This window comes from Triturus cristatus, chromosome 1_1 (genome assembly GCF_964204655.1).
Source record: "Triturus cristatus chromosome 1_1, aTriCri1.1, whole genome shotgun sequence".
Lineage (NCBI taxonomy): Eukaryota > Metazoa > Chordata > Amphibia > Caudata > Salamandridae > Triturus > Triturus cristatus.
This window is the reverse complement of record NC_140579.1, coordinates 101,753,755-101,779,973: the sequence shown is the minus strand read 5'-3', so window position 1 is coordinate 101,779,973 and position 26,219 is coordinate 101,753,755. Positions and strand designations below refer to the sequence as shown.

General features: G+C 56.1%; 1 protein-coding gene across 2 annotated transcripts in view; it reads left to right on the top strand.

The window, feature by feature from the left end:
- Positions 1-26,219, top strand: part of LOC146869630 (flotillin-1-like) — a 202,624-nt gene that overhangs the window by 67,737 nt on the left and 108,668 nt on the right. For both annotated transcript variants that reach the window (XM_085608949.1, XM_085608956.1), the window contains exons 4-6: positions 16,379-16,469; positions 21,829-21,972; positions 23,024-23,143. In XM_085608949.1, the coding sequence (XP_085465075.1) occupies positions 16,379-16,469; positions 21,829-21,972; positions 23,024-23,143 (355 nt within the window). The remainder of the gene's footprint in view (positions 1-16,378; positions 16,470-21,828; positions 21,973-23,023; positions 23,144-26,219) is intronic.

Genomic DNA, 26,219 nt, shown 5'->3' with positions numbered 1-26,219 from the left:
CAGGTAATTCCAACAATCCCGTCTTTCCCGAGAGCAGCACACACTTCCCTCTGCCCTACTACGGAACCGTCACCAGCTCCCAAGTTCCAGAAGCACTACATAAAACTCAACATAACGACTTCAACATATAGTATTAGTACATATATCAACATCAATAATCAATGAAACCGAAAGCCTATGTACAAGCAACTTATCAAATCAAAACAATAATCAAAACCATTACTCTGCTACCAGGAAATTGCTGCAGATCAGAGCATATAAATTCTCCCTACTTCCACAGATAGAGTAATTTCACAGATACACGCACATACACTCATCATTCACTAGGGCCCATCACACCGACATACACTCTATTACTCTATCCGCACTGAACCTGAGAGAAAACTCCTTGAACACTCTGCATCTACACCAAGGCCGATGCGACCAAATTGATATTGCCTTGAGTTATGATTTAAACAATAATAGTCACAATAAGGAATTCAATAACTGACAAAGAAATAACCACCCGACACTGTAATTCAAACATAAGGTAATTTTATCTAAAATTAGTTCAAGTGAAAGTCAATCAATAGCAAAATCATTATTCGCATATTTACCTATTCTAGCTAAATGTCATAAATGGGTCAGGACAGGTCTCTCAGTAAAGTCTCTCGAGTTGCCGTCCTCACAGCATCGATCCTCACCAGCATGGGTTCAGAAAGAAGTGGCCTTAGACCCTCCCTAGTCTAACAATATTTATAATAAAACTTGCAAAAATGATAGCAACTAATAAGTTCTGAATATCCGTTGAGCCGCTGAGCAGAGCGAGCAGGAAAGGATGTAGCATCGCTACATTTGAAAAACCTCCGCTCAGGAAAAATCACAAAAATAAAAAGACGGAAGAAGGAAACTCAATCTGGAAAATGTTGCATTAATAGAAGCTCTTCCTCAGAATCATGGCAAAGCCATCATAATTGTGAATAGTTCATTGTGGCTTCATTCTCAACCAAGGACAACTCAGCAGATTGGCAGCACGCCTGGAATCGCTGTCATCATAGAAGTTTTCCAAATTGTGCAGAGGCTGTGATCAGGTGACTTTCAACCATGTTCAGCAAGGCCTTCCGTCACATCTCATTCACTCGAACACAGGCTGTAAATGGCAGCCATTTTCATTTAGGCCAAAACGGACCATCTTAATTGAAAGAAACACAAATAACGTTACTACATCATCGCAATGATTAAACAGTGTTAATTCCCACTAATACCCTTATGTGTATGTAATTATCTAGCCATCTGCGACATATTTAAGCATTAGTACACGTTTATTAAAAAAGCATGAAAATAAAACAAATAGCACTCTCGTCATTTATTTAAACGCACATATTATTGAGCAACATATATGCATTCCCACGTGTAGTTTCTCTTATTAGTATATTGTTTAGTCAAAATCTGTCACGGAAAACGATAATTAATGATTACGAATTAATAATTTTAGTTATGACACATAGACAAAACTGGAGCTTAAAACCCAATACATTTTCAACAGAAAACACTGCTCCAGCAGTCTACCCTCTGCATTTTGGTGGACTGATGTTCTACTGTCTGGTGCAGGGTCACTGCCCCTGCTCACAATCACGCTGCCCCCTGCGCACCATCAAGGTTGTCCCCTGCACACAGTCGCACTTGCCCCCTGTGCACTGTCATGCAGCCCTCTGAGCACAGTCACGCTGCCCCCTGCGCACACTCACGCTGCCCCCTGCGCACAGTCACGGTGCCACCTGCGCATAATCACGCTACCCCCTGCGTAAGTCACGCCGCCCCTGCACACAGTCTTGCTTGCCCCCTGCACAGTCTTGCTTGCCTCCTGCGCACAGTCACGGTGCCCCATGTGCACAATCATGCTGCCCCCTGTGTACAGTCACGCTGCCGCCTGCTTACAGTCATGCTGCCCCTGCACACAGTCGCACTTGCCCCCTGAGCACAGTCATGCTGCCCCCTGCACACAGTCACGCTGACCCCTGCGTACAGTCACGCTGCCCCTGCACACAGTCGCGCTGCCCCCTGCGTTCAGTCATGCTGTCCCCTGCGTACAGTCACGCTGAGCACAGTCACGCTGCCCCCTGCGTACAGTCATGCTGCGCACAGTCGCACTGCCCCCTGCGCATAATCACGCTGCGGTATACACATAGGCGAGGAGCTGTGGAACAGAAGGCGCATGGATCAAGAAAAAAGAGGCACAGTCGTGCTTCCCCCTGCGCACAGTCGTGCTGCCCCCTGCGCATAATCACGCTTCCCCTGAGCACAGTCACGCTGCCCCCTGTGCACACTCACGCTGCCCCCTGCACAGTCACGCTGCCCCCTGCGCACAATCACGCTGCCCCCTGAGCACAGTGACGCTGTCCCCTGCGCTCAGTCATGCTGCCCCGGAGTACAATCTCGCTGCCCCTGCACACAGTCACGCTGCCCCTATGCACAGTCACGCTGCCCCCATGCACAGTCACGCTGCCCCTGCACACAATTACGCTGCCCCCTGCGCACAGTCGCGCTGCCCCCTGCGCACCATCAAGCTTGTCCCATGCACACAGTCGTACTTGCCCCCTGCGCACAGTCACGCTGCCCCCTGCGCACAGTCACACTGCCCCCTGCGCACAGTCGTGCTGCCCCCTGCGCTCAGTCACGCTGCCCCCTGCGCACAATCACGCTGCCCACACTGTACATTCACGCTTCCCCCTGCGTACAGTCACGCTGCCCCTGTACACAGTCGCGGTTGCCCCCTGCGCACAGTCACACTGCCCCCTGCACACAGTCGTGCTTGCCCCCTGCGCACAATCACGCTGCCCCATGTGCACAGTCGTGCTTCCCCCTGCATACAGTCATGCTGCCCCCTGCACAGAATCACGCTGCCCCCTGCGCTCAGTCACGCTGCCCCCTGCGCTCAGTCACGCTGCCCCCTGCGTACAATCACGCTGCCCCTGCGCACCGTCCTGCTGCCCCCTGTGCACACTCACGCTGCCCCATGTGCACACTCACGCTGCCCCCTGCACGCAGTCGTGCTGCCCCCTGCGCACAGTCGTGCTGCCCCATGCGCACAATCACGCTGCCCCCTGAGCACAGTCACACTGCCCCTGCGCAAAGTCACGCTACCCCCAGCGTACAATCACGCTGCCCCTGCACACAGTCACGCTGCCCCTGCACACAGTCATGCTGCCCCCATGCACAGTCACGCTGCCCCCTGCACACAATCACGCTGCCCCCTGCGCACCACAAGCTTGTCCCCTGCACACAGTCGCACTTGCCCCCTGCGCACAGTCGCGCTGCCCCCTGAGCACAGTGACGCTGCCCTGCGCACAGTCACGCTGCCCCCTGCGCACAGTCACGCTGCCTCCTGCACACAATCATGCTGCCCCCTGTGCACAGTCGTGCTTGCCCCCTGTGCACAATCACACTGCCCCATGTGCACAGTCGTGCTGCCCCCTGCATACAGTCATGCTGCCCCCTGCACACAATCACTCTGCCCCCTGTGCACAGTCACACTGCCCCCTGCGCTCAGTCACGCTGCCCCCTGCGTACAATCACGCCACCCCTGCACACAGTCACGTTGCCCCCATCCACAGTCACGCTGCCCCCTGCACACATTCACGCTGCCCCCTGCACACAGTCGTACTGCCCCCTGTGCACCATCAAGCTTGTCCCCTGCACACAGTCGCACTTGCCCCCTGCGCACAGTCACGCTGCCCCCTGAGCACAGTCGCGCGGCCCCCTGCGCACAATCATGCTGCCCCTGCACACAATCGCGCTGCCCCCTACGCACAATCACGCTGCCCCCTGAGCACAGTCACGCTGCCCCCTGCGCTCAGTCACGCTGCCCCCTGCGCTCAGTCACGCTGCCCTCTGCGCACAATCACGCTGCCCAATGCGTACAGTCATGCTGCCCCCTGCGTACAGTCATGCTGCCCCTGCACACAGTCTCGCTTGACCCCTGCGCACAGTCACACTGCCCCCTGCGCACAATCATGCTGCCCCCTGTGTACAGTCACGCTGCACGCAGTCACGCTGCCCCCTGCGTACAGTTACCCTGCACTCAGTCGCACTGCCCCCTGCCCACAATCACGCTACCCCCTGCGTACAGTCACGCTGCCCCTGCACAGAATCACGCTGCCCCCTGCACACAGTCACGCTGCCCCATGTGTACAGTCACACTGCCCACTGCGTACAGCCACGCTGCCCCCTGCGCTCAGTCACGCTGCCCCCTGCGCACAATCACGCTGCCCAACGCGTACAGTCACGCTGCCCCCTGTGCACAGTCACACTGCCCCCGCGCACAATCACGCTGGCCCCTGCGTACAGTCACACTGCCCCCTGCGCACAATCACGCTGCCCCTGCGTACAGTCATGCGTCCCCCTGAGCACAGTCACGCTGCCCTGCACACAATCACGTTGCCCCCTGCGCACAGTCGTGCTGCCCCCTGCGCTCGGTCACGCTGCCCCCTGCGCACAATCACGCTGCCCACACTGTACATTCACGCTTCCCCCTGCGTACAGTCACGCTGCCCCTGTACACAGTCGCGGTTGCCCCCTTCGCACAGTCACACTGCCCCCTGCACACAGTCGTGCTTGCCCCCTGCGCACAATCACGCTGCCCCATGTGCACAGTCGTGCTTCCCCCTGCATACAGTCATGCTGCCCCCTGCACAGAATCACGCTGCCCCCTGCGCTCAGTCACGCTGCCCCCTGCGCTCAGTCACGCTGCCCCCTGCGTACAATCACGCTGCCCCTGCGCACCGTCCCGCTGCCCCCTGTGCACACTCACGCTGCCCCATGTGCACACTCACGCTGCCCCCTGCACGCAGTCGTGCTGCCCCCTGCGCACAGTCGTGCTGCCCCATGCGCACAATCACGCTGCCCCCTGAGCACAGTCACACTGCCCCCTGCGCAAAGTCACGCTACCCCCTGCGTACAATCACGCTGCCCCTGCACACAGTCACGCTGCCCCTGCACACAGTCATGCTGCCCCCATGCACAGTCACACTGCCCCCTGCACACAATCACGCTGCCCCCTGCGCACCACAAGCTTGTCCCCTGCACACAGTCGCACTTGCCCCCTGCGCACAGTCGCGCTGCCCCCTGAGCACAGTGACGCTGCCCTGCGCACAGTCACGCTGCCCCCTGCGCACAGTCACGCTGCCTCCTGCACACAATCATGCTGCCCCCTGTGCACAGTCGTGCTTGCCCCCTGTGCACAATCACACTGCCCCATGTGCACAGTCGTGCTGCCCCCTGCATACAGTCATGCTGCCCCCTGCACACAATCACTCTGCCCCCTGTGCACAGTCACACTGCCCCCTGCGCTCAGTCACGCTGCCCCCTGCGTACAATCACGCTTGTTGGACAGGCCTCACAAACGGCTCGCTCCCTCCCCGCTCGACGGGGCCCGAACCCCGGCCCACCTGGCATATCCCCGCAACAAGCACCTGTACTCCGTCTCCCGACGGACCCTCTGCCCTCGGACCCCTACTCATCACGGGGTCCCGCCCCACCGGCTTTCCCGGCCGGGTCAAGCCGCCATCTTGGGCCCTGCACCACGCGGCCGCACGGCCTCCCCTCGACCCTAACCCCGGGCCTGGCCGGCCCCGACATCCCGGCACCACCATCCACCCAGGAGGTGAGCGGACCACTTGGCAGGTCAATGGGAGAACGAAGTGTCAAGGGCTCTCCCCCGCCAGGTGCCGATCGCCCCCAGCTCCCCCAGGCACTGGCTCCACCCCCTGCTGGGTGTCTGGACCCCTTCATCCCGGACCCTCCGACCTCCAAGTGCGAGGGTCCGGACATCAAAGGGCACCAGCCCTATAACTGGGGCAGCTCCGGAGCAGGAAGGCAGTTGTATCCTGGAGTCGAGAGACACCGAGTGAACTCAACCCTGACGGTCTACTGGCGCTGCCGTAGCCGCTCTTGTGAACCATCGTCCTGCCTGCTGGCGCTGCCGCGGCCTTCTGCAACCTTCACCTTCCTGGGACCTGCTGGCGCTGCCGCGGCCCGTTGTAACGACCATCCTCACCGGGACCTGCTGGCGCTGCCGCGGCCTTCTGCAACAGTCATCTTCCTGGGACCTGCTGGCGCTGCCGCGGCCCGTTGTAACGACCATCCACACCGGGACCTGCTGGCGCTGCCGCGGCCCATACCACCTAATCACCAAGCTCGAGGATTGTGAGCTCATCATCATCTCATCCGAACTACCTGATTGGTAAATAGACTGTCCCGCTACCCCCTTCCCTACCTTGCGAGACTCTAATCGAGGGGACCCCGGAGTCCAGACCTCCTTGTACCATTTAACCGTACCTTAAATAAGTGCTTATAAAGAACACTGAACCTTATCCGTGTGTGATATCTGTCTGTGGGGGGGAAGTTACTTGTCTGTACGATCGCTGGAGACGGCTCTCCCCGGAGACCTCTCCTCCTGACCCCGGCCGACCCTCCCGGTCCATCTACCTTTTCTAACATTGGTGGCCAGCGGCGCGATCCGAATCAACGCGTAATCGTACAGAGAGTAGCTCACCCCACGACAAAGCACGATGTCGACCAAAGATAGCAGCTCCACCGAGAAGTTCCAAATGGAGAAATTAGAAGAATACAACCACCGCGAACTGAGACAATTTTGCATAGAACTTGGCATTGCTACCACCGGCCTGAGTACCAAGGATGATCTAAAGCGCGCTCTTGAGTCATGGACAGAAACTGGGGTCACAGGACCCTCCGACCAAAACAGCATCACACCAGAGGGGAACGCCACGGCTCCCGAGGAGCGGGGAACGGGCCTCTCACAGGAGGAGATACGAGAAAGAGACAGAGTCAGATTACACGAATTAGAGATGGCACGACTCAAGATGGATGGGGAACTTAAGTTGGCTGAACAGAAAATCAACCTCGAGCATATGCGGCTTCGAGAGGAACGAGAAGAAAAGCAGAGACAAAGAGAGCTGGAAGAGAAAAAAATAACGCTCGAGCACGAGCGCCGACTGGCGGAAATAGAACTGCGCAAACAGAATAAGGAACTGGGGGTGCCTGAGCGACCACACACCCCGGGGCCTATTGAGAAAAAAGTTCACATCCCCAAGGATGTGGTCCGCGAGTATGTCCGAGAAGACGACATACAACAGTGGTTTAAAGCCTATGAGATCGCAATGACCTCCCACCGGATCGACCGGAGTGATTGGGGAGCCGGACTTTGGGGGAGATTCATCAACGAGGGTCGCGATGCCCTGCTGCAGCTCCCCGATCACCAAATGTCGTCCTACGACCACATGAAGGCTGCCCTCCTCACCCGCTACGGCCTCACGCCCGAGATGTACCGCCAGAGGTTCAGAGATTGCACCCGGATCCCAGGTACAACTTGGGTGGAATACGTGAACTATTTCAGCCGGGCCTTCGAGGGTTGGATCAAGGGAAATCAGGTCACCACCTACGAACAACTCTTCAACCTTATGGTATGGGAGCACCTATCAAACAACTGTTTCGTCGAGCTCAGGCAGCACCTACTCGACAGTAAGCTGACTGACCCACGGCAGCTCGCCGCCGAAGCTGACCGGTGGGAAAGCACCCGAGTGGGCCGGAGAGGGCCCCACGACCAGAACAGAAGCAACCAAGGCCAGCACCGTCCTCGGGGAGGAGGAGGGGGCCAGGGGCGAGGGAGAGACACCTTACCAGCAACACCCGTGGCCAGCACCCCACCTCCGGCCGGCCGGGGCAACCCCCCATTGCGGCCTGGGTACCGAGCCCACGTCACGTGCCACCGGTGCCAGCGACTAGGCCACTACGCCAACGATCCGAACTGCCCGCTAAACCAACCACCCAAGCCCCGCCAGGTAGCTGCCGCTGCCCTGGGGGAAGAGCAATCATCGGAGGGACCCGAGGAGTATGAGCCGGACCAGCAAGGGTGGGAACCGGCCGCCATGGTCCTGGCATGCTTAGGGGGAAGGGACATGGTTCCGCGGGCTCCCCTACCCGCCAACACCAGAAAATATGGTCAGTGGGTGACCATTAATGGACAGAGAGCCGAGGCCTTGCGTGACACCGGCGCCAGCGTGACGGCCGTCCGCTGTCACCTGGTGAAGCCCGAGCAGATCCTGCCGAACATTCTCTGCCCCGTCCGCTCGGCAGATAACTCTGAGAGCATGTGTAAGATGGCCTGCGTCCCGTTTGAATGGGGAGGGGTCTCCGGCCTACTGAAGGTGACGGTCCGGGACGATGCCCCCGTGGACTGCCTCCTGGGGAATGACCTCGAGAGTTCCCCGTGGGCCACCGTCGAGAGAAGAGAGCACTTGGGGATGCTGGGCCTCCCGGACTGGGCCTGCATAACCACCCGATCCATGGCCGCCCGTGCCGCCCCCCGATCTGAAGAAACCGAATGGCCAGCACCTCCGCCCCCGGTTGCCCTCGTAGAGGACAACGGCGAGACCGACCTCCCGGACCCGACTACCGAGGAAGACGCGCAACACCAGGACCTCCCGGATCTGGCTCAGTGGCGGCAAGAAGGGGGGCCCACCCAAGAACAGTTCCGCCAGGAACAAAAGACCTGTCCCTCCCTCGAGGGACTCCGCCAACAAGCCAGCACCCAAACCGCCGGGGACACCACAGGAACCCACTGGGTCTACTGGGATAACGACCTGCTCTACAGCGAGCAAAGAATCGCCGAACTGGGGGCCGGTCGAGTTCTGGTGGTACCGCTCCGCTTCCGAGACTTTCTGCTCAACCTAGCCCACGATGTCCCCCTGGCTGGACACCTGGGCCAGGACAAAACGTACAGTCGCCTGGTGACCCACTTTTTTTGGCCGAAAATGAGGAATGACGTCCTGAACCACTGCCGATCGTGCCCCACATGCCAAGCCAGCGGGAAGAGTGGCCGGAAGCTGAAGGCCCCTCTACAACCCTTCCCGGTGGTCACCACCCCGTTCGAGAGGGTGGGGATAGACATTGTGGGACCTCTGGACCCCCGCACGGCACAAGGACACAGGTTCATCTTGGTACTAGTGGACCATGCCACCCGCTACCCCGAGGCGGTGCCTCTACGGACAGTGACCGCCCCAGTGGTTGGCCGGGCCCTGATGGGGATCTTCTCCCGGGTAGGCTTCCCCCGAGAAGTCGTCAGCGACCGAGGCACGAATTTCATATCAAAGTACATGAAGTCCCTCTGGCAACAATGCGGGGTCACCTACAGATTCACGACCCCCTATCACCCCCAAGGGAACGGACTAGTGGAGCGTTTTAACCGCACTCTCAAAGGGATGATTGGGGGATTGGAAGAACCTCTCCGTCGCCAGTGGGATGTACTGCTCCCGTGCCTCCTCTTCGCCTACCGGGAAGTGCCCCAGAAGTCCCTCGGTTTTAGCCCCTTTGAACTCCTATACGGACACCCTGTACGAGGGCCCCTCAGCCTAGTCAAGGAAGGTTGGGAGATGGCCCCCCTAACGACCCCTCCAGACGTCTTCAAATACATCCTGGCCTTACGAAACCAGACCCGGCGCTTCAGGGAGATGGCCAAGGCGAACCTCGAGGCCAGCCAGGAGGACATGAAGAGGTGGTATGATCACAATGCCTCCTCCGTTGAATTCGAGCCGGGGCAGCAAGTATGGGTGATGTCCCCCACCGAACCATGCGCCCTGCAAGATAAGTGGACGGGGCCCTTCAAAGTGGTCGAGCGCAAAAGCCCCGTCACTTACCTCATCGACATGGGGTCCTCCCGGAACCCCCTTCGGGTCCTCCACACCAACCGGCTCAAACCGCACTTTGTGCGCTCCGAACTAAGCCTTTTGATGGCTACAGACAGTGGCACAGAAGAAGACTCCGAGCCCCTCCCGGACCTCCTGAGGACTCAGGAGAAGGACGGCTCCGTGGACGGGGTCCGGCTCTCGGACGCCCTCACTTCAGAGCAACGCCAGGACTGCCGGAACCTCCTGCTGCAGTTCGCTGCCCTGTTCTCCCTCACCCCCGGGGTCACCCCCTGGTGTTTGCACGACGTAGACACCGGGGACAGTCCCCCTGTCCGGCACCGGGCCTACCGCGTACCAGGTCGGGTACGGGCCTGCATCCAGGAGGAAGTGGCCAAGATGCTCACGATCGGGGTCATCGAGCCCTCGGACAGTCCCTGGGCCAGTCCGGTCGTATTAGTTCCCAAGGCCGCTGCCCCCGGCTCCGCTCCTGAACTGAGATTCTGCGTCGACTACCGGGGCTTGAACGCTGTCACCCGGACCGACGCTCATCCCATCCCCCGAGCAGACGAGCTGATCGACCGGCTGGGGGCCGCCCGCTACCTTAGTATCTTCGACCTAACGGCGGGCTACTGGCAGATCGGCCTCACACCCAGGGCTCAGGAACGGTCAGCCTTCTCTACCCCCGATGGCCACTATCAATTTAAGGTCATGCCCTTTGGCATGAAGAATGCCCCCGCCACGTTCCAACGCCTTGTGAACCAGGTCTTGGCAGGGCTTGAAGAATTCAGCGCTGCCTACCTGGACGATATCGCTGTATACAGCCGCCACTGGGCCGACCACCTCCGCCACCTCCAAGAGGTCCTGCAAGCCCTCCAGCGGGCCGGCCTCACCATTAAGGCCGGCAAGTGCCAGATTGGCCAAGGGTCTGTGACCTACCTTGGGCACCAAGTGGGGAGCGGGCTGGTGGCCCCACTACAACTTAAGATTGCTGCCATCCAGTCCTGGCAGCCCCCCGTCACCCAGACCGAGGTCCGAGCCTTCTTGGGGCTCACCGGCTACTACCGGCGGTTCGTGAAGGACTACGGCAGCATCGTGGGGCCCCTCACGGGTCTCACATCCAAGAACCAGCCGAAGCGGGTCAACTGGACTCCTGATTGTCAAGCGGCCTTCGAGGAGCTGAAGGCCGCCCTGTGCACCGCCCCGGTGCTCCAGGCCCCCGATTACAGTCGGGAATTTGTGGTGCAGACCGACGCCTCCGACCACGGCATCGGGGCCGTCCTCTCTCAGCTGAACCCCGAAGGTCATGACCAGCCGGTGGCCTTCATCAGCCGACGTCTCCTGGCCCGAGAACAGCGTTGGAGCACCATCGAGAGGGAGGCATTTGCAGTAGTGTGGGCTCTCAAAAAGCTCCGACCCTATCTCTTCGGTACCCACTTCCGGGTACAAACCGACCATCGACCCCTGCAATGGCTGATGCAGATGCTGGGGGAGAACCCAAAACTCTTGCGCTGGTCCATTTCCCTGCAGGGAATGGACTTCACCGTGGAGCACCGACCAGGCCAAGATCACGCCAACGCAGATGGCCTGTCCCGCTTTTTCCGCCTCGACGAAGAGAGTCCCCAAGGAGATGGGTGACTCTCCCCGCCTTCAGCTGGGGGGGACGCATGTTGGACAGGCCTCACAAACGGCTCGCTCCCTCCCCGCTCGACGGGGCCCGAACCCCGGCCCACCTGGCATATCCCCGCAACAAGCACCTGTACTCCGTCTCCCGACGGACCCTCTGCCCTCGGACCCCTACTCATCACGGGGTCCCGCCCCACCGGCTTTCCCGGCCGGGTCAAGCCGCCATCTTGGGCCCTGCACCACGCGGCCGCACGGCCTCCCCTCGACCCTAACCCCGGGCCTGGCCGGCCCCGACATCCCGGCACCACCATCCACCCAGGAGGTGAGCGGACCACTTGGCAGGTCAATGGGAGAACGAAGTGTCAAGGGCTCTCCCCCGCCAGGTGCCGATCGCCCCCAGCTCCCCCAGGCACTGGCTCCACCCCCTGCTGGGTGTCTGGACCCCTTCATCCCGGACCCTCCGACCTCCAAGTGCGAGGGTCCGGACATCAAAGGGCACCAGCCCTATAACTGGGGCAGCTCCGGAGCAGGAAGGCAGTTGTATCCTGGAGTCGAGAGACACCGAGTGAACTCAACCCTGACGGTCTACTGGCGCTGCCGTAGCCGCTCTTGTGAACCATCGTCCTGCCTGCTGGCGCTGCCGCAGCCTTCTGCAACCTTCACCTTCCTGGGACCTGCTGGCGCTGCCGCGGCCCGTTGTAACGACCATCCTCACCGGGACCTGCTGGCGCTGCCGCGGCCTTCTGCAACAGTCATCTTCCTGGGACCTGCTGGCGCTGCCGCGGCCCGTTGTAACGACCATCCACACCGGGACCTGCTGGCGCTGCCGCGGCCCATACCACCTAATCACCAAGCTCGAGGATTGTGAGCTCATCATCATCTCATCCGAACTACCTGATTGGTAAATAGACTGTCCCGCTACCCCCTTCCCTACCTTGCGAGACTCTAATCGAGGGGACCCCGGAGTCCAGACCTCCTTGTACCATTTAACCGTACCTTAAATAAGTGCTTATAAAGAACACTGAACCTTATCCGTGTGTGATATCTGTCTGTGGGGGGGAAGTTACTTGTCTGTACGATCGCTGGAGACGGCTCTCCCCGGAGACCTCTCCTCCTGACCCCGGCCGACCCTCCCGGTCCATCTACCTTTTCTAACAACGCTGCCCCTGCACACAGTCACGTTGCCCCCATCCACAGTCACGCTGCCCCCTGCACACATTCACGCTGCCCCCTGCACACAGTCGTACTGCCCCCTGTGCACCATCAAGCTTGTCCCCTGCACACAGTCGCACTTGCCCCCTGCGCACAGTCACGCTGCCCCCTGAGCACAGTCGCGCGGCCCCCTGCGCACAATCATGCTGCCCCTGCACACAATCGCGCTGCCCCCTACGCACAATCACGCTGCCCCCTGAGCACAGTCACGCTGCCCCCTGCGCTCAGTCACGCTGCCCCCTGCGCTCAGTCACGCTGCCCTCTGCGCACAATCACGCTGCCCAATGCGTACAGTCATGCTGCCCCCTGCGTACAGTCATGCTGCCCCTGCACACAGTCTCGCTTGACCCCTGCGCACAGTCACACTGCCCCCTGCGCACAATCATGCTGCCCCCTGTGTACAGTCACGCTGCACGCAGTCACGCTGCCCCCTGCGTACAGTTACCCTGCGCTCAGTCGCACTGCCCCCTGCCCACAATCACGCTACCCCCTGCGTACAGTCACGCTGCCCCTGCACAGAATCACGCTGCCCCCTGCACACAGTCACGCTGCCCCATGTGTACAGTCACACTGCCCACTGCGTACAGCCACGCTGCCCCCTGCGCTCAGTCACGATGCCCCCTGCGCACAATCACGCTGCCCAACGCGTACAGTCACGCTGCCCCCTGTGCACAGTCACACTGCCCCCCGCGCACAATCACGCTGGCCCCTGCGTACAGTCACACTGCCCCCTGCGCACAATCACGCTGCCCCTGCGTACAGTCATGCGTCCCCCTGCGTACAGACACGCTGTCCCTGCACACAGTCGCACTTGCCCCCTGCACACAGTCGTGCTTGCCCCCTGCGCACAGTCACACTGCCCCATGTGCACAGTCACGCTGCCCCCTGCATACAGTGACGCTGCCCCCTGCGTACAGTCACGCTGCCCCTGCACACAGTTGCGCTGCCCCCTGCATACAGTCATGCTGCCCCCTGTGTACAGTTACGATGCACGCAGTCGCGCTGCCCCCTGCGTACAGCCACACTGCCCTTGCGCACAGTCGCACTGCCCCTGCCCACAATCATGCTGCCCCATGCGTACAGTTACGCTGCCCCTGCACACAATCACGCTGCCCCATGCATACAGTCACGCTACCCCTGCGTACAGTCACACTGCCCCCTGCGCACAGTCACGCTGCCCCCTGCACACAGTCGTGCTTGCCCCCTGCGCATGGTCGCGCTGCCCCCTGCGTACAGCCGCGCTGCCCCCTGTGTACAGTCATGCTGCCCCCTGCACACAGTCATGCTGCCTGCTGCGCACAGTCACGCTGCCCCCTGCGCACATTCACGCTGCCTCCTGCGTACAGGAGCGCTGCCCCCTGGGCACAATCACGCTGTCTCCTGTGTATAGTCACGCCGCCCCCTGCGCACAATCATGCTGCCTTCTGCGTACAGTCACACTGCCCCCTGCGTACAGTCATGCTGTCCCCTGCGCACAGTCACGCTGCCCCCGGTCATGCTGCCTCCTGCGTACAGTCACACTGCCCCCTGCATACATTAACGCTGCCTCCTACGTATAGTCACGCTGCCCCCTGCACACAGTCGCGCTTGCCCCCTGCACATGGTCACACTGCCCGCTGCGTACAGTCACACTGCCTCCTGCATACAGTCACGCTGCCGCCTGCATACAGTCACGCTGCCCCCTGCGTACAGTCACGCTTGCCCCCTGCGCACAGTCACGCTGCCTCCTGCGTACAGTCACACTGCCTCCTGCGTACAGTCAAGCTGCCTCCTGCGTACAGTCACGCTGCCCCCTGCGTTCAGTTACGCTGCCTCCTGTGTACAGTCACGCTGCCCCCTGCACACAGTCACGCTGCCCCCTGCATACAGTGGCACTGCCCCTGCGTACAATCACGCTGCACCCTGCGTACAGTCACGCTGCCCCCTGCGTACAGTCACATTGCCATAAGCATAGAGTCACACTGCTTCCTGCGTACAGTCATAATTCCGCCTGCGTACTGTAACTCTGCCTCCTGCGTACAGTCACACTGCCACCTGCATACAGTCATACTGCCACCTGCATACAGTCACACTGCTTCCTGCATACAGTCACACTGCCACCCGCATACAGTCACACTGCCTCCTGCGTACAGTCACACTGCCACCTGCATACATTCATATTGCTGCCTGCGTACAGTCACGCTGTCTCCTACGTACAGTCACCCTGCCGCCTGCGTACTGTCACGCTGCCTCCTACGTACAGTCACGCTTCCACCTGCATGCAATCATATTGACATCAGCATATAGTCACACTGCTTCCTGCGTACAGTCACGCTGCTCACGGCTTACAGTCTCACTGCCCCTGGCTTACAGTTACACTGCCTCCTGCGTACAGTCACTCTGCCCCCATGCATACAGTCACGCTTCCCCCGGCTGACAGTCACACTGCCCCCAGCTTACAGGCACACTGCCCCCAGCTTACAGTTACACTGCCCCTGAATTACAGTCATGCTGCCCCCTGCGTACAGTCACGCTGCCCCCTGCCTACAGTCACGCTGTCCCCTGAGTACAGTCGTGGTGTCCCCTGCATACAGTCACGGTGTCCCCAGCGTACAGTCATGCTGCCCCCTAGACACAGTCATGCTGCCCCTGCTTACAGTTACGCTGCCCCCTGCGTACAGTCATGCTGGCCCCTGCATACAATCATGCTGCCCCCTACGTACAGTCACGCTGCCCCCTGCGTACAGTTACGTTGCCCCCTGCGTACAGTCTTGCTGCCCCCTGTTGCAAGGATTCTGCACATTCGCAGAACTATGCACGGGATTATGGGACCTTGGTGCATAGGGACTGTGCCTTCCTACTACCTTAGTACCCACAAGCCCAGGACCGACTAGCTAAAGTGTCTCACTCGCTCTCCTACTCACAAACGGAGTAACAAATGATTGGACACCCCAGCACACAACACTCCCTGATCTCTCGGGAATCACAGACACAAGGCACACCTTTTCGCTCACTTACTCGAACTCGTCCACAATAAGATCATACAGAAACACAAAGATAGTTTAAAACTTTTATTTTAACTAACGTGCTCTTAAATGCAGTATACGTGCCACAACAGGCAGAAAGATACTTATTACCAATATAGTTAGCATTGCAGTAAGGCCATATATCATAAAGGGAGACATAATTTTTTAAAGACGGTGGAGACAGTTCTACAGTGCCTAAACTCCCTCCCTCCTTTTAGTACGTAGAGATATTATTATATAATAGAAGATCTCCGGGCTTTGTCAGCAGACCCCATACCTCAGGACATAGATCGTATTTCTACATCACAGGTGCTTGTCGCTCTTCTCCATGGAAAGATCCCTCTCCAAGTGTGTGTCACCTAAATGCGCGTTCCAATAATATCAAAGAATGAGTTCCTGCCTATAGCAGCTGCCCCGGTATGTTATGTCCATGGGCTAGGGCCTGATCAGAACAGAATAACAAGAGACGTTGTTTATTGACCTTGCTCACAGTGTTCAGACTATACTCCGGGAAAAAACAGAGACGAGCACAGTGAAGTGTTCTCATGTGAAAGGTAAAAATGGAGACGTGCAAAACAAAAGCATGTAGTGTTGTGCGCAAAAGCAGCAGCATGGCTACCGGGCTCATGCTAACGTAACAATACCTTTAATGCCCCTATCAACCATATGACACCCCTGCGTACAGTCACTCTGCCCCCTGCGTACAGTCACGCTGCCCCCTGCGTACAGTCATATTACCAACCACGTTTATATGTCAGTGCCATCTGGCTGTCTCTGAGTACCCAACGATGGAGCGGTGTGTTCAAAACAGACTGAGCCTTATTTTAACCATGCCTTCTCTGTACCCCCATCCAGGATCTCCCTCCACATCCTGACCCTGAACGTCAAGAGCGAGAAGGTGTACACGCGGCAAGGGGTCCCCATCTCCGTCACTGGCATAGCCCAGGTAAGGCACTTGTGGACCAGGCCCAAGTGTTCGGGTCATCCGGGACTACATGGGGCACAGACCGAGCAGAGAGGCAGCGGTTCGGTATTGGTTCAGGATCTGATGCTCGCAGCCAGGGTAGCGCTCTCTCATGTTATAAAGATCTCACACGCCCAGAGAGCAGAGCTATCTCTCATGTTATAGGGATCTTGGAAGCCCAGACAGCCGAGTTATCGCCCATATTATAGAGATCTTAGAAGCCCAGAGAGCAGAACTATGTCTTATGTTATAGAGATCTTTCAAGCCCAGACAGCAGAGCTATCTCTCATTTTATGGAGATCTTCCAAGCTGAGACACCAGAGCTATCCCTCATGCTATAGAGCTATTTCAAGTCCAGGCAGCTGAGCTGTCTTACAGACACTGGCAGCACAGCTATCACTCAGGTCACACTGATCACACGGGATCTGAAAGCACAGGCATCACTCAGGTTACACAGAATTTACAGGAGCAGCCTGAGGTGTTATCATTTAAGTTCTAAAGATCCTGATGGAGTGGGTAGTACAAAATTTTGTATATCCCCCTGTTGGACTTGGCCCTTGTCCCTGAATTTTTTTAAATCGCATGTTATGTAAATGCAAATATTGAATACTGTTCAAAGATGTACGCAGACTGAGTTTTCCCATTTACACCTAAAACTTTTAAAATAGATGCCATAGCTGTGTGGTTGCGCCGTCTGACTGAGCTGGGTTACCAGTCTAGTTGTTATTTCCCAGCAACCCCAGCTTTTGGAGGGAAGCCTGGCACCCAGGGTGCTCTAACCCTCCCCCTAGGCCAGTTAGAACCAGTTTCCCCAGACACTTCTAGAAGCTTCTGGCACTGTCTGGTAGGTGGGGTGAGGGGCGTATAAAGGGCGGAGCTGGGCTGCCATGTGCTCAGTCGGAGGGTGGACCTGAGAGAGAGGGGACCTGCTGCTAGGGGTTACCGCCACATGGGCCTGTGTGCTGGACCCTGAGCTTACCTACACCCCTCTACTGTCCACAGGGCGAGGTAAAACTATAGTTGGGGCGATGCTGACCTGGAGGAACCTCCGCAGGAGTTGTAGGCGGTAGGGTTTAGCCAGGGACCTATGCCACTGGAAGTGACAGGGCTTAGGCGCTGCCTTTTAAGTTGAGTGAGGGATCCTGAACTAACCCACTGATCTGGCCCAGAAGGAGGAGAACCCAGGGACGACTTGGAGAGACTACTTAGTCTGCCGTCAGCCACCAACTCAACTTCCCCCCCTCAAGAGACCCTCAACCAAGGGCGCAGGAACCAGCAAGCGCCTCGTGGGACCCTGACTGCAGTCCCGGCGGAAGGAGAGCGCTATATTCGGTGGGCGCTACATTTTACTGGACTGTGCTCTGCTGGTGAGTGCTGCAATCCCAGCTGCCGGCCCCCCTCTAGCTTGTTCTGCTCCTGACGTGTGGCCCGCCACCTCTCCACCTACCTGCCCCGAGCTGGGGCATCACTGTGAGAGAAAGGGGGCGCTGAACGAATCGCTTCCCCCCCCCCCAGCTACACGCCAGCCCTTCATTTCTGCCACACCCGTCGGGGATCCTGACAAGAAATCACTCACCGCTGCAGCCCGGGGCCGGAAAAATTGTCCCCGCCATCACCGGGACCCGTGGAGAAGCCCGGGGCCCAGTCGCTGCCGTTGCAGCCGAGGAAACGCGGCCCCCAGGGCGGAGAAGGCCGCCGGAGCCCAGCGAAAGCCTTGCTAGGCCAGAAGCTATCCAGCAAGGGCCGCGCTAGGCCCTGAAGCCGAGGCCTGTGTCACCTGACGGGGGCGGACTCCTCAACGCCGCCCCCGCCGCTAACTGGGCCGCGCCCCTGCAGACCGCACTGCCATTGACGGCTGCGGGTGCGCCTCTGCTGAAGCCCCTCAGCGGTGAGAAGGTAGCGTGGCCGACCAAGAGATTCGCTGGAGGCCCCGCAACACGGGGCTCCCAGCCCGTCATCTGTGGGCCCTTCCTCGAGAGCCCCCCCTGTGCCAGACGGAGCCGGGAAGCTCACGCAGCGAGCGGGAGGGGCTCCGAGAAGAGTCCGCCCCGGCCGCCGGAGTCCGCCGCAAGGGCCTGCAAGGCCGAACCTCCAGGTAAACCCCGGGGAGGAGGGTGGGAGGCCCGAGAGAGGCCCAGAGGCCGCCCCTCGCCCGCGGCATTCGATCGTTGGACCCGCTTGGCCCCCCAACTACCCAGGAGTGGGGAGAGGCCGGCCCATGGCCCCCCTGGACTCGTGCCCGGTGAAGGGCTAAGCGGTTGCCTGATGAACAGGATAACTTGGAGGCACTGATTAACCCTCCCTGTTAGGAGGGTGTACTCTTGCCTGACTGTGTAGCGCTCCAATGGAAGGCCAGGTTTAAGGCCCGGCGGACACTCCATGCTTAGCGCTGTCGTGATCTGCCATGTGTAGTGCCATACTTAAATGCCAGGTCTCATGCCCCATGAACTGCCCTGAGCAAGTGCCCTGTTTGAAGCGCTATTAAATTGATATGCGCAGCGCTACGTTTAGATGCCAGTTTTGAAGCTCTATTGATGTACTATGGGCAGCGCTTTGTTTAAAATGCCATGTTTGAGGCGCTATGATTTGCTATGTGCAGCGCTATGTTGAAATGCTCTATTTGAAGCGCTATTGATGTGCTATGTGTAGCCCTAGGCTGTAATGCAATGTTTTCAAGCGCTATTGAATTGCTATGTGCAGCGCTATGTTAAATGCCATGTTTTCACACGCTATTGAATTGCTATGTGCAGCGCTATGTTAAACTGCCATATTTAAAGCGCTATTGAATTGCTATGTGCAGCGCTATGTTAAATGCCATGTTTAAAGCGCTATGGATTGGCTATGTGCTGCGCTTTGATTCAAGGCCAGGTGTTGATGTTTGAATGAACTGCTAATCTATTTCTAATGACATGCTTTTGATCCTAAGGTTGACCTAGATAAAACTGATTGGTTTTTATTCAAACTACTGTGTGGTGTCAATTATTGCGTGCGTTTCCTGTCTCAGTGGATGTGTGTGCTTTATGGTCACTTTACACGTAAGCCCTTGGGTGCCTACCTGCTCGAGTCACGCTACCCCCTTAGGGCCTGGTGACCCCCAGTCCTACATTGTTGGCCAGCGGTGGGATAAGGACCTGTGACTATACAGCACCCTCCAGTGAGACGGTGGGCGCCGCAATGGGACGCCGATTGTGATTGTGATTTCCTCCTAGAAGTGGTGTCTGTGAATTGTGTTCCCCTGTTGCACTGTGGGTGGTGTGTCCCGGGTGTACCTTGCCAGGATGGGGTTGACCTACGAGGAGGTTTGCCTTATGGAGTACACGGAGCAGGAAGTGATGTATTTCTGCAGGGAGAGAGGGATACCCCCAGTAGGCAACACACGCCGGAAGCTATTTCTCTATGAGGCCCTCAAGAGGGGGGAACCCTTAGAGATCGGTGGGGACCTGTCAGATTACCCCTCCGCATATTTAAAGGGTGGATTTAGTGGAGACCCGGAGGAGGACCTCCAGAGAGGGGAGGACTCCGACAGTGAGGGGGCCCAGTCCATAACCCAGGAGGGTGGTGACACTGACGAGGAGGAAGAAGATGACCTGGGGGAGACGACAGTAGCGAGTGAGGCCACCAGAGTTATTTGCACGTCTCTTGTCCTTGACCCGATCTTTGGGACTGTAGCGTGCTGACGACTAAAATTGATGACTTAGAGGACGACCGATAGCCAGAATAGGTAAATATGGTGTTCTGTGATTTGCGTAATGATTAATAAATTTATTAGATGTAACTAAATTCTTGCATTATTTAGATAAACAAAACTATTGATTAACCAGAAAATGTGTTTGGTTGTTTATTGAAAGGGAGTAGATTAGTAATCTTGGGTATGCTTTAGCTGGACTAAATCATTAAACTCAAAACAACTAATTTGATCCATCGATTACGTGAAAGGAGTTTCTTAATGTTAGGGTTTATGATGTGTAGTGATAAGGGTATTAGGAGTTAGAAGTGTAAATAATTTTCCCTCTATAGGTTATAAGGAATTCTTTTCATGTCAGCGCTTGGAAACAGTTATTCCTCCTGTAAGTGCAGGCCAGTGAAAAGCTTAGTGTGAATGTTGGTGTTATGGGCCCCACCAATGATTGTATGAGTGAATGTGTTAATGTGATATTTGATCTGTGACGAAGGGAGGATATACGATGTCTTGATTCCCTTTACCCAGGTTTTCCGCTGCATCAATCACAAAGTATAAAATATCAAAACTTGAATTCAGATTAAGAAAGACCTTCATGTTCAGGTAAAAGGTATCCTACAGGTTATCCAGATCTTATACATTTGGGACCCGATTCACAAAGGTAAACTTAGACCAAAAGTCTAACTTTAGACCTGAAGTCTAACTTTAAACCTGAAGTTATAAGTTTAGATGTGAAGTCTAACTTAGACTAAAAGTCTAACTTTAATACTTTTCGGTATTTACAAAGGTAAGTTACTAAAAGTAATGGTAAAGTTACTGACTACTAGTCAAAATTACTAGTAGTACAGTAACTTGTAGTAACTTACCTTTGTGAATTCCGAAAAGTAGTTAAGTTAAACTTTTGGTCTAAGTTTAAACTTTTGGTCTGAACTTAGACTTTAGGTGTACTGTAAGACTTTTGGTCTAACTTTACCTTTGTGAATTGGGCCCTTAAATTTCAGTTATCACAGGCGTCTTTCAGATTACCAGATATTATTTAGACAGCAAAGTATCCCTCAGGCTACATAGACTTTAGGAATCAAACAACTGAACTACCCATACAGTTATTCAGATTTTAGGAGCTTGGACAGCAGAGCTATCCCCCAGATTACTCAGATTTTATATCCTTGGACTTTTGCCAGCAGAGCTATCCCGCGGATTACTCAGATTTTACCTGCTCAGGCTTCTGACAGCAGACCTGTCCCTCAGTTTCCCTAGCTCAACATACAGTAATCATCCCTCAGGCAACACACATCCTTCTCTGACGACTCGATTGCGACACCCGCAGCCCTGCGGTCTCTGATTCAACAGGCAGGTCACCAATGAGGACAGATTATTTGGTGCTGTTGCCTGGGCCCCCCACATGTTCCTTCTGGCCAGTGTTTCCCACCTCCCTCCAAGCAATCCTTCTTCTGCGGATCCCAGGGTGCCTTGCTGCGTTAATAGGCACCAGCGACTTCTACGTTTCTGCCTACTGACCTAACATGGCTTCCGCGTGCGCTCTTTGTTTGTTGCCGTTGATGCCACTTGATGTTTGGTCTTTGCTCCACATCTAACTGCTCATTACCTTCTTTCCTTCCTTCCACCCCCTTCCTTACCCCTATGGAACCTGCTCCTTCACAGGTGAAGATCCAAGGGCAGAATAAAGAGATGCTGGCGGCCGCCTGTCAGATGTTCCTCGGGAAGTCAGAGAACGAGATAGCCCACATCTCGCTGGAGACGCTGGAAGGCCACCAAAGAGCCATCATGGCCCACATGACCGTCGAGGTAAGGCCTTCTGTGGCTGCTTGTGAGGCATCCCACCCACTCTGTCCATCTCCTCCACCTGCTCTGTTTCATGGTCCATAGCAGGCGCTGTGCGGTGGAACCACCTCTCTGGTGGTGGCCAACCATGCAGACATGGTCTTCCTGTTTTACTTCTTATCATCGGGTGTCTGCAAGGCTTGCATGTCCCATCATCAACGACCGTAAAGTGGGAGCGCAGAGGCGGCTCTGGAATGGGGCACAGCTTGGTCGGTGTAGGTTTCAGGGCTGTTGATGTGAGGGATCTAGAGGTGCATAGCCTCTTGCCACTGAGAACACAGGACTCGATTACCACGAAGGAGCAGCCGCGTGATGATCATACAAACAGATGAGTGTGGATTTACAAGCATCAATCGAGCAATCAAACATTTGTAAAGTGCGGCACATCACGCGTGAGGATCTCGGGTCACTGGAGCTGTAGGCTGCTGTGTGGTGGTTTGTTCATTCAAACATCAAGGTCTTGAGTTCTTTCCTGAATTGCTGGAGTGACGGTGCAGTTCTGATGTGCAGGGGGAGGTTATTCCACTCCTTGGCTACCAGGTGCGAGAAGGAGCGTCCTCCGTGTTGGTTTGGCAGATCCGCGGGTATCTGCGAAGGAGAAAAGAGCTTACTGCAAGTGCATGTTAATAAGTGCATCAGGAATGGTTAAAAGAAATCTCAAACCCCTCACGCTACCATTTCCCCAAATTTTCTAAAGGGCCTGGTTGGGATAGCCATTTGTATTCTCTTCCATGTGGGAGGGTGGGTTGGAAATATAAGCAGAATAACTCTGGTTCATAGATCAGTAGGTTCTTCGAACCTAGAAGCCGAGACTGTGTGGGTCACTGTGGGCTTCCAGACCACTCATGTCTGCTAGTCTCCTGCAAACATCTCCCCCGTGAGCTTAGCCTGGTCTCTAACCTTAACCCATTGACATGACATCCTCTCTGTCCATCCCCCATCTTCTGTAAATGTGCTTCATCCTTCTTCCCTGTTGGTTTTGTTCCCTCACCTTTTCTTGGTCCTCTCTCTCCAGGAGATCTACCAGGACCGGCAGAAGTTCTCGGAGCAGGTTTTCAAGGTGGCATCATCGGACCTGGTGAACATGGGCATCAGCGTGGTCAGCTACACTCTGAAGGACATTCACGATGACCAGGTAGGGAGGTGGCATCTTTGCCTACAGTGGGAAGAGGGTGTCTAGAGATGGACACTGCCCTGCCATCAGTGTAGATCATGCTGGAGGCACCAGATAAGAGGTTCTTGGGAGGCACAGGGCGAGTGTTCTTCAAACCCATATTACCTGCACTCGCTCAGGGACATATACATATTACCTTTCCCCACCTCTCTTGTGATTATCTGTGTTATATTTTACTTATATTTCTATCTCTCTTCATATCCATGCCAAGGCACTCAAGTGATTTGTGGGCAGGAAGTATTCTACTCTGTAGTTTGTGCTTGGTTGGAAGTGTGGAGGCTGGCAGTGTGGGTTCTGTGGTAAGCTTTTTGGGTTGTGTGTGATGGCCGGAATGGTGCTCTTACCTTGCCATTTGTTGCTGCGTTGAGCGTGTACTACATCAAAGAGGAGGATGGAGGGTTCAAGTTTTCTATTAATGCTGTGTTTGGCTGGAAGGATGCAGTTTGCTGGTCTGGCTTGTGTGTGACATGCCATGTGTGCCAAGCAATGGGTTATTTTCCTAGTGTCTCTGTGGTCACATATCTGCTTGCATGCTTGGAGAGGAGCGATAGTTAGTGAGAGTGTGACCTTGCCATACCCTCCTTTTGGGAAGTTTTGGTTCTAGATCTTGGCGGACAGCATGCACTTTCCTGTTCCAGTCACACCCTTCTTGTGATGCTGAATGGTTATGTTTGTTGGGTTGGTTAGGAAAGTTCTCCGGCCCCCCTTCCCCACCCCAATATCTATTTCCTTCCATCAACTGTGGGGTAGACAGAATAATATTATGGCATAAAGGATCTCCTCCCAGTGGTATAAGATGTTCATCTTCTGTTCTGGTTTCATCTTCGGATCCTGCTCAGCAGACAGTGGGGGCCTTACTATAGGTCTTCCCTACCAAAAAACAGGGAGTGAAGGAAAGAGCAGGGCCCCTTGCATGCACCCTACATCTGTGTGGATTACTTGCCCCAGCCCCTCTAACACTTAGAATGTTTTTATCACGCTGGTGAGCTGACAATCCAACCCTCTCCTCCTTCCAGGAGATGTATTCCAGTTCCCCCAATGTGACCAAGCGAAAGAACCATCATTGTGGTCTCCAGTCCGTAGTCTCCGCTCTTCTTCCGCATGTCTGGCAAAAGTACCTAGATTTAACAGGGCCAGACTAGGAGGTAGATCTTTTTGTTATGCTGCCGCAAAACTCTGGAATAAGCTTCCACCCACAATCAGACAATGTAGTACTTTGTCGCAGTTTAGGAAAAGGATCAAAACATGGCTGTTTCCTAGAGATTGATCCTACCACTCCTGAGTACCGCTCTTCCAAGGCTCCACTATACTTTCTTCCCTCCCGTTTTGTGTTGGTCTGTGTTCACGTATCTTTAGCGCCGAGGTACCCGTAGGGTGTTTGTCGCGCTCTACAAATACTGTATACAATACAATACAATCTGTTCATCTTTTCCAATGCCTTCTTTCTAACAAGATGAAAGCACCAGGGATGGAACTCCAGCTTCAGTGCAGCTGAGACCCCCTGTGTGTTATTACACAGACCACCAGTTTCTTCAGGCGTAATCAATTCTCCATAATCCACCCGGTGATGGACGCCATGTCTGTAAACTTGGTGCCAGAAATGTGTTTCTGACACAAGACAGTTTATTTCTTTTGCCTGATTTTACCACCTTCTTGTGTTCCAGGTGGTCTTGGGGGACTCTCAGCTTTCGTGGGAGAGGTTGATCATTTTGCTGTCTGTGTGAAGAAGGAGGTTCCACTGAAGTCCATTTTTTTATATAGCGCAGCTACTCACCCTCACGGGTCTCAAGGCGCTGGGGGCCGTAGTGGAAATTAAGTGAGCTATTGCCCAGAGTCACACGGTGCTGAGCTGAGCTGCCGCCGGAGCCGGGGATTAAACTGGGAACCCTGTGCTCCGAAGTCAGCTGCCCTGGCCGCTGCACCACACCTCCCCACTGAAGCATAATGTTTTGTAGTGTTGGATCATCAGTAGGGTGTTTTGGGTCTAGAGTGAAGAGTTCAATTGTGGGAGAATTTTGCGAGTTTTACTGGGATGAAGTTTGGAGCGCAGCTGTAGGTGGGCAGCTAGGTGATGCATAGTGGCTTGAAGAGCAGCATCTGGCAACGAGCAGGGGTACTCACAAACTTTCTCTTGGGGGCCAAATTTACAGTGTGGTCTGTGGCCGAGGGCCACACCTTGGGGGCGGGGTCATTGGGGGAGGGGGCGGGGCTAGAGCAACAAAAAAAAACTGTGACCATGAGGTGGAACACAGGTCCCTGCAGCGGACGCCTTCGTCCACTCGGCCACCGGACCCGGCATACACATATCTCTCTCTCTCGCTCTCTCTATCTCCCTCCCGCCCTCCTCCGTCTCCCTCTCTCCTCCGTCTCCCTCCGTCCTCCGTCTCCCTCCGTCTCCCTCCCTCTCCCTCCGTCTCCCTCCCTCTCCCTCCCTCCTCCATCTCCCCCCTCCTCCGTCTCCCTCCCTCTCTCTCTCCTTCTATCCGTCTCTCTCCCTCTCTGTCTCTCTCCATCTCCCCCCTCTGTCTCCCTCCGCCCTCTGTCTCCCTCCCCCCTCTGTCTCCCTCCCTCCCTGTCTCTCTCCCTCTCTCTCCCCCTCTCTCTCCCTCCCTCTCCGTCTTCCGCTGTCTCCCCCCTCTCTGTCTCCCCCTCTCTGTCTCCCTCCCTCCCTGTCTCCCTCCCTCTCTCTCTCTCTCCCTCTCTCTCTCTCTCTCTCTCTCTCCCCCTCTCCCTCTCCGTCTCACTCTCTCTGTCTCCCTCCCTCCATCCCCCTCTCCCGCTCTTCCCTTCTCTCCTTCCCTCTCCGTCTCCCTCCCTCTCCCCGTCTCCCTCCCTCTCAGTCATGGTTACCTTTTTCCTTTTACACTCATTATTCTGAAATTAGTGAGTGCTTTTGCATGAAAAGGTAAGGCCATGACTACAGGGCCCGGAAGGGACTCGTTTCAGTGCCCATTGCTTATATTCTTTCAAAACATAGGCAGTATGGTATAAAAAGACCACATTCGTAAACACACAGTTGCTGTACACATTTTGTTTT